Source organism: Rhinoraja longicauda, chromosome 16 (assembly GCF_053455715.1).
Source record: "Rhinoraja longicauda isolate Sanriku21f chromosome 16, sRhiLon1.1, whole genome shotgun sequence".
Lineage (NCBI taxonomy): Eukaryota > Metazoa > Chordata > Chondrichthyes > Rajiformes > Arhynchobatidae > Rhinoraja > Rhinoraja longicauda.
Window position 1 is genome coordinate 38,416,342 of NC_135968.1, and position 13,757 is coordinate 38,430,098.

The following is a 13,757-nucleotide window of genomic DNA, read 5'->3' on the forward strand; positions in this document are numbered from 1 at the left end:
AGGGAGTGGAGGAGAGGGGAGGGGACTGAGGGGAGGGGAGGGGAGGGGAGTGAGGGGAGGGGGTAAGACCGTCCCCGGGAGTGGCTTCCCAGCACTCAGCGTTGCAAAAGGAAAGGGGATATTCATTCATTCGTGGTTACCTCTCGCACTTGCCAGCCCGGCGCGCATCTCTCTCTTATTTCTGTCATTCCAACCCCTGAATTCCTCAAACTCGCATCTGCTGTTAACGGTGTGTTTCCCGCTTGTCCGCGAGTGCAGTCGCCTCAAGCAGCAGAGGAGCGGAGGGGAGGAGAGGGGGCGAGAAAGGAGGAGAAGGGAGAGGAGGGGAGGGGGAGAGGAGGAGAGGGGAGGGGGAGAGGAGAGGGGAGGGGAGGGGGAGAGGAGAGGGGGCGAGAGAGGACGAGAGGAGAGGAGGCGAGGAAAGGGGAGAAGGGGAGAGGGGGCGAGGAGGGGAGGAGAGGAGGGAGGGGAGAGGGGAGAGGAGAGGAGGGGAGAGGAGTGGGGAGGAGGAAAGGAGAGGCGAGGAGAGGCGAGGAGAGGAGAGGGGAGGAGAGGGGAGGAGAGGGGAGGAGAGGGGAGGAGAGGAAAGGAGAGGAGGAGAAGAGGAAAGGAGAAGAGGAGAGGAGAGGAGAGAGGAGGGGAGGGGAGTCGGACACGATTTTCCCGGAGCCGCCCGCCCGCTTGTCAGGTGTGAAGGGAGCGAGAAGCAGCCGACCGCCCGGCAAAACAAAACCAACCAACTCGGACGGAGGCGAGAAGGTGAGAAGTCACGCGCGGTTGCTGTTATCCTCTCGCTGAGGCGTGCGTTTTCTTGCCTTAGTGTTGCTGACTTTTCTTTCCCCGCCTTGGCAGAGTGAGAGTGGACACACACACACACACACACACACACACACACACCAAACCCAAACACATATACACACACACACATACACAAACACACAAACATCCAAACACACACAAACACACGCACACACCAACACACACACACGCACACATATACACACAAACACACGCACACACACACACACGCACACACCAAACACACACCAAACACACACAAACACACGCACACACACACACACGCACACACCAAACACACACACACACACACACACACACGCACACACCAAACACACACCAAACACACACACACACACACACCAAACACACACGCACACACCAAACACACGCACACGCACACACCAAACACACACACACACACACACCAAACCCAAACACATATACACACACACACATACACAAACACACAAACATCCAAACACACACAAACACACGCACACGCACACACCAACACACGCACACACCAAACACACACACATACACACCAACACACGCACACGCACACACCAAACACACACACATACACACCAACACACGCACACGCACACACCAAACACACACCAAACACACACACACACACACACCAAACACACACGCACACACCAACACACGCACACGCACACACCAAACACACACACACACCAAACACACACACCAAACACACACACACATATATATATATATATATATACACACACACACACACACACACACACATATATATATATATATACACACACACACACACACATATACACACACACACACACACACAAACACACATTTAGTGATACCAGCTGATTTCCCCACTCAGGCAGATGCTGTGCTCCTGGGCGTTTATTGAGAGGAGCGCTGCTCTGCCGTGCAATTCAAGTGGGGAAACTTATTTTCGCCCGTGTACGGTGGGTTGCGAGAGTGAGCGGATGGGTCTCGTTCGCGCCGACTGCCTGAGCCGTCTGGGGCTGAGGGGGGTGTGTGTGTGTAGCGGCGGTGTTCCGAGGTGATGATGATTATTCAACGCGGAGTTAACAGCCACCGAGCTGCCGCGGAGTGCGAACTGTGCCGCCGGAATCCAGGCAAACACCCTTACCCAACCCACCCCAACTCAACCCACCCCAACTCAACCCACCCCAACTCAAACCCAACCCACCCCAACAAAACCCACTCAACCCAACCCAACTCAACCCAACCCAATCCAACTCAACCCAACCCAACTCACCCCAACAAAACCCAACTCAAACCAACCCACCCCAACTCAACCCACCCCAACCCGCCCCTCGGATGAAAAACTAAAATCAGCGCCTGGGGTCTTCTTGTGTTGGACAGCAGCCCGGGAGCTCTGTGTCAGCTACAGTCGCCTACAGCAGGATAGGACACTGTCAGTCTGATCTGCCGACCGAGCGAGCGTGCGGGTTATTCTGTCTCATCAGCCTGCGAAGACGGGGCACAATTGCGAAAGAGCAAAATGTACGAAATGCACAGACCCCCGGCACCCAAAGTTGGTGCACTAGACTTGATCCGTCTCATTCATTCTCAATATTTGGATCATGTTTTGAAACAGATAGAGCATTTTGCCCTATCTGCAGTTGGCTTTATACTGAGTATTGTTATTCCTTCTTCCTGAGATGCTGCCTGACCTGCTGAGTTACTCCAGCATTTTGTGAATATATATATATATATAGATTATAGATACTCGTCGGTGGAGTTATAACAATACCCAGTATATAAATATAACAAAATGTCTAAGTCCGGCAGCGCAGCTTGGGGGAATCCTCATTAATAGTCGTATCTAACCACCAACTGAATGTAATATCTCGATAAGTTTTTTTTTGTTTACGATTTTTAGTTTTGCACGAGAAAAATGAGTGGTGTGTTTCCGAGGGGAGCATTTAAATATCCTTTCTAAACATTGAATTATTTGCTTTCAGTCAACTTTGTGCTTTCTTTTATAAAGATCAGACCTCATTTATATTTATTTACAGAACTGAGATATTTTAACGTTAAAATATCTTTTGCGTGGCCTTTTAGATTATATTATTGAAGAATACCGTGGGTATTTAGGGACACGATAAAATCAATGTGACTCAAAGCATTTTTGAAATAACACTGATGTTTCTTGAAGTATGGAATTCTCCACACAGGTGTGAATGCTTTGTGAAAACTACAACTGTGTAATTTTGCAGTTTATAATTACATAATTAATTGGTTTTGGGTTTCAAGAAAGTGAAACTTTCAGATTCAGGGTGATATTCCTGTGTCCTTTTTAAAATCTTCACCATGTTGTGATTGTTTGCCTTGTCACATTTCTGGCCCATTCATTGGCCTCATTATTGAAGGTGTGCACAAAGCATTATGGATGCTGTAGTTCCTTTCGCATTATAAAAATAATGTCACTAGAAAGTTTCCAGTTAAAATATATTTAAAACTGCATCAAACATTCCTCCAGTCTGAAATCACTTAATTTTTAAAAATATAATACATTATTTTGTGATTTTAAACCATCAATTGTATAAACTGTTCAGTGGTACAATGTGAAATGACTGTTATGTAAACTTGTTGCATGCACTCATTGGATGGAAGGATTGTGTGGATTGGGATTTGTTTTCATTCAATGTTCACACAGTTCTATTTCTGTCAATTCCATATATTGATTTTCATTATCCTCATTTGCATTGAGTTTATTTTGGTACTAAACAATTAGAAATCATATTGAATTAGTTAACTTTTTACTTAACATTTAGAAACAAAATTGAAAGTTTACAGGAATAACATAAAGCAGGAGAGGATAACGCATTTTATTTTATTTTCCTTTTTAGATGAGCATCTTCTAGGCCAGGACAAACATTCTTGGATTTTTCTCATCATGTTGTACAGCTTCTCTACTCCATTATTTTTTTACGCACTGCTCCTCGATTGACAATGTTTGTAAAGGGTAACACTCTGGGACTGTGGGATGTAAGGTGTAGGATGCTTCCTGTGCCACTTTCGAAAGGGCAACAACATCACATCTGGCCGATGACTGAAGAGCCTCCTGCCTGGATTTTGACTGCTCCAGCTGCGCCTGGTCTTTTTAGAATCATTGGCCCTCCACATCTTCATCCTTTGACTTCTCCGCATGCCCCTCCTGAATTTCTACAAGCTCCATCTGCATGGCAGATTCCATATGATTCCTTCATTCCTTTGATGGTGCTGCCTTCTCCGTCAGAACCAGCTGTTCTTCAGCTTCCACTTTCAACTATGCAGGTAGGAAATGTAGCAAAACACTAAATCTCAACAAAACCCATGAACTAATTGTAATTGCCTGAGGAAGGAAGTTCAAATGTTTAGAGATTACACAAAATTGCAAGGATATATATGTACCTAAAAGCTCATTTAATATGCTATTAAGTAATACTTACAATCAAGTGAACATTTACAGATGACATTGTTTGTAAACTGGTAGAAATAGACAATAGACAATAGACAATAGGTGCAGGAGGAGGCCATTCGGCCCTCCGAGCCAGCACCGCCATTCTATGTGATCATGGCCGATCATTCTCAATCAGTACCCCGTTCCTGCCTTCTCCCCATACCCCCTGACTCCGCTATCCTTAAGAGCTCTATCTAGCTCTCTCTTGAATGCATTCAGAGAATTGGCCTCCTCTGCCTTCTGAGGTAATATTATTACTGTTGTTGATATGAATAATACAAATATGAATTGATTTCATTTCATTGACAGTTGGGGCTCTAAACTGAATTGTCAATAGTTGTTGATATCTTTATAGTTCTTCTCATAAAACAAAACTTCCCAGGATATTGGGTTATGATTGGCATAGGAAAAGAATAAAGGAAACATAGGGAACAAGAAAATGTATGAGGAAAGAGAAGGACCTTGGAAAGTTGTGAAGGACAGAAAAAGATGTGTCAAGTTGGAGATGGTGAAACTATGGTTCGGAGCCAGCATTGCTGAAGCAGATGTTATTGATACGGAGTAAGAATGAACAATAGACTCTTTGTCGGAAGTATGAAGAATGCATGCAAGAATATGTCAAGTCAAGTCAAGTCAATTTATTTGTATAGCACATTTAAAAACAACCCACGTTGACCAAAGTGCTGCACATCTGACTAGGAAAAAATGTGATTTAGTCTTCATTACAGAGTTCGCAGGAGGTGCTTTGGGCAGAAGTTGTTGGTGAAGATGAATGCTTTAAAGCCAAATATATCTTTGTGACTTTGATCATCCTGAAAGTTAGGCTTTGATACGATTGAACAGATGAAATAAAGTGTTTTCAATGATGTTCAAGAAGTGTAACAAAGACATTTTAATGATGGGTTGGTGAATGCTTACAGAGCCTGGTGCAAGTAGATATATGGGTCAAATCTTTTACACAGAGGCTGGTGAGTTCCTGGAATGCACTGCCAGGGTTGGTGCATTCCATAGTGGCATTTAAGAGACGTTTGGATGGGCATGTGGATATGTAGGGATGTAGGCAGTTAAGGGCTGTTCTTGGCATTATGTTTAGCATAGATCTGGTCTTGGCATCATGTGGGCTGTTGTGCCAGTTCTGCTGCTGTACTGTTCTTTGTTCCACATTCATTCTGGGCTTAACTTAACCCTGCAGATATGTTGAGTGATGGAAATGCAAAGATGAATGCAAGATATAAAAGATAAATATAAAGCATGGCATGTTTTACAAATACAGTATGTTTTGGCTAAACTTGATTTTAACATGCTCCAAAATAAATTATGAGCACCATACTACAATTTAAATTTTGATATTTTTTAACGATCAGATAAAGTTTGTGAATTGGTTTAATATGATGCATTAAGCTTTGAGAACAAAATTCTTCTTGACACGGTTGGAGGCTATATATCATAAAGCTGTTTCAAGATATCATTCAGTCAAATGTTTTTAAAAATTCTTTCATAGATTGTATTTTTATAATTATTGAACATTTTGTATGTTTCTGAATGGGAATATACAAAAGGTTTGACAGTTATGGAGAAGAAGGGTCTGAAGAAGGGTCTCAACCCGAAACGTCACCCATTCCTTCTCTCCCGAGATGCTGCCTGACCTGCTGAGTTACTCCAGCATTTTGTGAATAAAAACCTTCGATTTGTACCAGCATCTGCAGTTATCTTCTTATACTGACAGTTATGGAAGTTGGCTAAGCCTGAGCGTATGGCTTAGCCAACTGTTAAATAATTAATCAGCCTTTTTAATGAATGGAGCTTGGTTTTCCATGCCCACATGGTGACATTACATTGCACAAAGTTTTGAATTAGGATGGCTCTAGGCAGCAAGTAATCAATGCAAGCAGGAAAGATAACTGTGTAGATGTTATGCTGATCATTGGCCACTATGAAGCGCTCACTGTTGGTGGCAAATGTCTGCCAATTAACAAAACAAACACGTTGAGATTTCTAGCTCATAGTGGTATGCGTGTTTATGTGTACTATATAGATAAATCAACATGCTTGTTTTTATAATGATTTGGTATGGTTTATATGTATTGTAACATCATTGCAGATTTGAAATTATAGACTGCTCCAACTTTGTATTTCTGATTTATAACCATCAGAGTTTCTCATCTGTATTTTGTGGAAGTATAAATCTAAATGTTAATATGACATGGCTGATCACAGACCTTTAGTTTTGAAAGAAGAGTAATAGTGAACCATGAATTCATTATTACCCTATGAAATTGCTAACCTTGTGACACTGGAAGTGTCAAAAAAAGGCATAAACTAGAAATATTAAAACATAGCCATAACACAATGACAATAACTGAATTAAGCATAAATGGCTCCTACACTTTTACTGCACATATTTTGTGTCATGCTATTAGAAATAGGCAGAGTTCCAATAGTTACAAAATTTCCAACCCTGACTTATAATAAAAATGGCATGCATTTTTTTTCAATGAAGGATTGTCCAAGATGCTCATTTTACAAAGTTATTTTCTGGGCTTGACTTAGTCTTGTTCAGAGTTTAAAGAGTTACAGCATGGAAACAGGCCCTCACTCATTCACGCTAGTTCTACGTTATCCCACTTCCTCATCCATTCCCTATAAAATAGGCACAATTTTTGCAGAGGCCAATTAATTTATAAACCCACAGGTTATTGGGATGTGGGGGGGGAAACCCATGCAGTCACAGGGAGAACGTGCAAACTCCACACAGCACCCGAGGGTCAAGATCGAACCTTGGTCTCTAGCGCTGTGATGCAGCAGCTCTACCATCTGTGCCGCTGCATAACTTGTTAGGATAATTCATGATTCTTGAAGCTGTCGCCGAGTAATACGTTTTCAGTCAAATGTTTATTCTGGTGTTTTAATGTTTCCATAATCCCAGGAGTAACATGTAGTGAAAACTAAGATGGGCTGTGAAATGAAGTTAAAGTGGTTGAATATATGCACTACATCATTCATTATGCATTATTGCTTGGCATACTGCAATCTATTTTCTGAAGTACAGGGACCTTAGTCACAGCATGTTACTGGCCTTCGTAACAGCGGTAAAGGTGGATGAGTACAAGAACCTAATGCACCAGCCTTATTTTTTAAAAAAAAGCCAATTATACCGGTCACCAATGTTATACTGGTGCAATTGAGAAATGTACATAGTACTATCGCTGAACATTGATATGGCTCTACCAAATATACTTACAATAATCACTTATCTAAGTTGCAACTACAAAGTTAGCTAAGTGCTTACTAAAAGCACATATGGCAGCACCATATCAATGTTCATGTTCAGGAATCGTACACCATAGATCAATAGGGTTTTCCGATATCAACTGAATCAAGGGATACGAGAGTTAGTGTAATAATAATAGTACCAAGGTAAAAGAATGGCCATCATCTTAATGAATGTTGGAACAAGGCATAAAGGATTGAATGGCCAACTCCTGCTTCCAATTCCTTGTGTTCCTATAATTACTTTAATAGCAGTGTAGAAAAGATAATTGAGTCCTTGCTCAAAATTGTGATGGATAAACATTTGGAAAACAAAAATATGAACTAAGAAAATTCAGCATGATTTTTGAATAGAGAACCTCAATGCTAACCTTTCTTAATGACTTATTTTGGAAATGTAACAATGAAGTCTATTGTCAAGAGTATTTATTGTCATATGTCCCAGACAGAAAAATGAAATTCTTACTTGCAGTAGCAGAACAGAATATGCAAACATAGTACTCTGTAAACAATATAGTAAATGGAAAAAGTTTGGTATATATATTTATATATATGTGTGTATGTATGCATGTGTGTATATATATTCCATATATATATATATACATAGAAATGAATGTTAATAGTGCAAGAAGACAAAACCAATCTAATATGGCCTTGGCTTATTTGGAGGGTGGAGTGTTTAATAGCATAAGCACATGTATAGTACGATACTGATACAATGAAAAATCTTGCTTGCAGCAGCATCACGGGCTCATAGACAAACACACAAAAATATTGTACATAAATTATACATAAATTGCACATAACATTTCTAAAAGAAAGAAGACTGCAGGAAAATAAGAGCCGAGTGAAAAGATTAGAATAATGTAATGGGTACAATTATGTTTGGGTATTCACTAAGCCACATAAAATAAAGAAGTAAATGAGGTTAAAAATACTTACTTGAGACTCTTGGAGCAAAAGGGTGTTGAGATTATTGTTGCTCAGAAACGGTGCTAATGTTTGGAGTTGGAAGTTGGTAGTACAGTTTCTAAATTTATGGATGAGGGGGGATCTTATTGAAAACATATAAGATAATTAGGGGATTGGACACATTAGAGGCAGATAACATGTTCCCAATGTTGGGGGAGTCCAGAACAAGGGGCCACGGTTTAAGAATAAGGGGTAGGCCATTTAGAACGGAGATGAGGAAGAACTTTTTCAGTCAGAGAGTGGTGAAGGTGTGGAATTCTCTGCCTCAGAAGGCAGTGGAGGCCAGTTCGTTGGATGCTTTCAAGAGAGAGCTGGATAGAGCTCTTAAGGATAGCGGAGTGAGGGGGTATGGGGAGAAGGCAGGAACGGGGTACTGATTGAGAGTGATCAGCCATGATCGCATTGAATGGCGGTGCTGGCTCGAAGGGCTGAATGGCCTACTCCTGCACCTATTGTCTATTGTCTATTGTCTATTGACAACAACGGTACTGTGGAAGATTGTGTCAAAGTCTGTGTATAACTTTGTAGTGTGGATGTGTAATTGAGAAATGGTTTGTGAGAATTGATGCATTTTGGTTAGAGGAATTAGATGGGCACACTCTTTTATGGGATTTGAGGGTCTAAATTGGATAGAGAAGAATTGGGAACGAACGGTACCAAGTCACAAATCATTAAAGTGTGATTTTAGATTAAGACACTAAAAATGAAAACAAAGTTGTTGAATTCACTTCCATAGGATTTAAAGCAGAGATGAAATTATGGAAGGGTTTCATTGGGTAGATTTAGTGTTTTGACTTACTGGGCAGTCCATCACTATGGTTCATAAATATAAGATAGCCACTTATGAGTCTGATCAGATATTTGGGTAAAAACACAATAATTTGATTGTAGAATTTACTAACAAAATGTAATAAAGGGAAGCTAGATGAAGTAAAATGGATTTGAGGGATTAAATGACTTATTTTGCTGTAAATTCTTCATAATTTGTATGACAGAATATGCAGACTGATGCCCTGCAACAGTTATTTAAAATGGGAACCTAAGCCTGTTTTGCAAATAAAAATAAGCATATGACATACAACTTAAAATTCAAAAGCAGAAGTTCAACAATCTGATTGGAAATCTGTCATACCAACATTTCTGTAGTTCATTTCTATGTACCTTTTGGGGGCATAAAATAATAAAATTCTTACTGTGCAGTATTTTAAATGGCCTTTTTGGAGCTTTCACTAAACCACCATGATTTGCAACGAGGAGAAAGAAACAACTTGTACGCCTGCAGCAGTTTTACAACCATATAAAGTCCTTAACCACTTTGCGTCCGGTGAGGTACGTTTGCTGTTTGGTCATGTTTGGAATACCGGAGTCGGGGCTGCACACTGGAATAGAGTTAAGTCTTGCAAACAGCACTATAATAATGACCAGATAATCTGATTTGTAGTAGCAGTAGTACTAATCTAATTAGTAGCAAGGTAAACATTTGACGGGGTCTCGGCGAAAGCTCGTATCCTTTCTTTGAATTAGTTTGAAGGGGATCCTTGTACCCACCTGAGGGAATAAGTGAATTCTTGTTTTACCACCTGACCTGAATGTTGACTCCTCGTATGATGGTGCACTTCCACAGTACTGCAGTTGAGTGTCAGCCTAGAGTTGTGTTCAAATCTTTAGAGTAAGGCTTGGGCATAACATTTCCTCAAAGGCAAAAATTACTCAACAGTGTTTAATATTATAAATTAGGAAATACTTAAAAGTGTAGAGCTGATTAGTAGGCTGCAAAAGAATTTACTGGCACAAGATCTTCTCAGATGATATCAATTCGAGTTATTCATTGAGGTATGTCCGATTAGAAGCTTTAGTTTATATTGAAAAAAACAGCTTTTTATAAACACCATTAGCAGTGATCGAATAGTATAATTTGGCAATCTTTTATTTAATATAGTTTAGTTTAGTCTGGCATTTGTAATATGTTAGCTTTGTAATATCAATTGTAAAGCATTTGTTACTGACCTTTAAAAATGTGCAAAATGCCGTGGAATTCAATTTATCTTAACCCCAAACCTATGCTTTTCAAATTGATCAGTTCACTGTGCGATTTAACCTTTGTCAGTGCCTGAGAAGCAATGAAGTGTGTGGTGCTTCAAGAGTCCTTTTGATTTCCAGGATAGCAAAGGAGGAGGGCAAGTTCATTTGCGCCTTGAAACCTGGATTAAAATCTTATAGTCTCAATCTTTGACTTTCCCAGTACAGTTTCTGTCTGTTCTTATGGATTATGGATGAGTTGGGAATGGTGTCTTTTAGTAGACACACATTTGTTGCTGAAAAATATTTTTGGAGTTCACCTGAGTAAATTTTCACAAGCCATGTGCGTTCAACAGGACCCAGGTGCCACTACATCTGTGAAATGGAATTTGCAGCAAATGGCTAACATTTGCTCCTGCTGACCTGAATGGCCAAACCCTTGGTTATCTTCTGTTGTTAACTTGCTGTTGTGAAACAGATTCTCAGTGGATGCACGTATTTGTAAGGTTTTGGTGCAAAGTTATGCTGGGGGATTGTCTAGAACTATCCACGCTCACAAAACAACTGAAGGAAAATAGCTAGCTAAACCAGATTTAGAAGTTCTTAAAAGCAAATACAAATTTAAATGAAAAAAAAAAGTTAAAATTAAATCTAAAAGCATTGGAATAAACTCAATAATATTAAATAAATGTAAATTACTTACTCAGACCCTTGTGACTGACCGCTTCATGGATTGAATGGGTTGCTTCTTTCTGTGAAGGGTTTGACTTGGTATGCAACATTGGAGCACAGATGCAAAATGATTGACAAGAACCTAGAATTACATTCAAGATCTCTGTATTTCAATGGGAATCTCAAACATGGGGACTCTTAACCTGTTCATTGCCACCCCTGAGTATGCTCGGGTCATGGCCAATAGTGGAAAAAAAACTTGGCAGTGAACAGGTTTATGCTGAGAATTGCAGTTGTTGTGGCAGTGAATGGGTTAATACTGTGAATTGCAGTGTTTTGTATGTATTTATATAAAAATGTGAGTGTGTGTATATACACCGATCAGCCAATACATTATGACTTGATGAGTCAAAACATTATGACCACCTGCCTAATATGCTGTTGGTCCTCTGTCTGCTGCCAAAACAGTGCTGACATGCGGAAGCATGAACTCTCCACAAGAGCTCTGAAGGTGTCCTGTGGTATCTGGCACCAAAACATTAGCAGCAGATCCTTCAAGTGCTGTAAGTTGCGAGGTGGAGCCGCCGTGGATCGGACTTGTCAATCCGGCATATCCCACAGATGCTCAATCGGATTGAGATCTGGAGAATTTGGAGGCCAGGGCAACACCGTGAACACATCGATGAGCCTTGGGCGCCCAACACCCTGTCGCCGGTTTGTGGTTTGTCCCTCCTCGGACCACTGTCGGCAGGTACTCACCACTGCTGACCGGGAGCACCGCACAAGCCTTGCCGTTTCTGAGATGCTCTGCCCCAGTCGTCTGGCCATAACAATTTGGCCCTTGTCAAAGTTGCTCAGGTATTTACTCCTGCCCATTTCTCCTGCATCCAACACATCAACTTCAAGAACTGGCCCTTCACTTGCTGCCTAATATATCCCACCCCTTGACAGGTGCCATTGTAACAAGATAACCAATGTCATTCACTTCACCTGTCAGTGGTCATAATGTTTTGGCTGATCGGTGTATATATATACACGCAGTATTCAGCATATATGATATAAATGTAGATGATGGGTTGGTTAGTAAGTTTGCAGATGACACCAAGAGTTGCAAACAGTGAGGGAGGCTGTTAAAGTGTGGAGCAGAATATTGATCAACTACAGAAATGGACGGAGGAAAGGCAGATGGAGTTTATCCCGAACAAATATGAGATGTTGTACTCTGGGAGGTTAAATATAAGGGGAAGGTACAGGGTTATTGGCAAGACACCTCATAGCATTGATGTACAGGATCTGGAGGCCCATGTCTGTAGCCTGCTAAAAGTGACAACACAAGTAGATCGGGTGGTGAAGAAGGCATATGGTATGCTCACATTCATTGGTCTGGGCATTGAGTATAAGAGTCAGGAAATCATGATGTAGCTGCCTGTGAATTTGGTTAGCCCGTATTTTGAATATTGTGTGAAGTTCTCAATGCCTCATTGTAGGAAGATTGTGGTAGTTTTGGAGAGGATGCAGAAGAGGTTTTACCAGAATGCGGCCTAGATTTGAGGGTATTATCTGCACAGAGAGTTTGGATGGACTTGGATTGCTTTCTCTGGAAAGCCAGAGATCGAGGGGAGACCTGATAAAAGTATATAACATCATGAGAGGCATAGATAGGGTAGACAGCCGGAACCTTTTTCTCAGGATGGAAATGTCAATAGAGAACATAACTTTAACATTAGAGGGACAAAGTTTAAAGAAGGTGCAGGGCAAGTTTTTTTTACACAAAGAGTGGTGAGTGCCTGGATTGCCAGGGATGTTGGTGGAAGAAGATACAATTGCTGTGTTTAAGAGGTTGTAGATAGACACATGGATACATAGGGAATGGAGGGATATGGATCATGTGCAGGCAGATGAGATTAGTTTATCTTGGCTTCATATTTGGTACAGGCAGTGTGGGATGAAGAGCCTGTTCCTGTGCTGTAATATTCAATGTGAAGGAAGGGACTGCACATGGTGGTTTACATCAAAGGTAGACACAAAATGCTGGAGTAACTCAACAGGACAGGCAGCATCTCTGGAGAGAAGGAGCCCATTCTGCCTGACCCGCTGAGTTACTCCAGCATTCTGTAATATTCAACGTTGCAAGCATTTCTTCCTGTAAAGAAAATCCCCAGGTTATGATAGGGTTCCATCCCAAGAACTGTTTGTAACCCAAATTGGTAATGAATTTGAAATGAATCGAAACAGTGACCACAATAGACAATAGACAATAGGTGCAGGAGTAGGCCATTCAGCCCTTCGAGCCAGCACCGCCATTCAATGCGATCATGGCTGATCACTCTCAATCAGTACCCCGTTCCTGCCTTCTCCCCATACACCCTCACTCCGCTATCCTTAAGAGCTCTATCCAGCTCTCTCTTGAAAGCATCCAACGAACTGGCCTCCACTGCCTTCTGAGGCAGAGAATTCCACACCTTCACCACTCTCTGACTGAAAAATTTCTTCCTCATCTCCGTTCTAAATGGCCTACGCCTTATTCTTAAACTGTGGCCCCTTGTTCTGGACT

At 41.3% G+C, this 13,757-nt stretch overlaps 1 protein-coding gene across 4 annotated transcripts in view; it reads left to right on the forward strand.

Moving 5' to 3' along the window:
• Positions 1 to 529: 529 nt before the first annotated feature.
• tcerg1l (transcription elongation regulator 1 like) overlaps positions 530 to 13,757 on the forward strand; it is a 563,581-nt gene continuing 550,353 nt past the window's right edge. Inside the window, exons 1-2 of one of the 4 annotated variants that reach the window (XM_078413654.1) lie at positions 530 to 759; positions 3,678 to 4,104. In XM_078413654.1, the coding sequence (XP_078269780.1) occupies positions 3,781 to 4,104 (324 nt within the window). In that variant the 5' untranslated portion in view covers positions 530 to 759; positions 3,678 to 3,780. The remainder of the gene's footprint in view (positions 760 to 3,677; positions 4,105 to 13,757) is intronic. The other 3 variants (XM_078413653.1, XM_078413652.1, XM_078413651.1) reach the window with 3 other exon arrangements.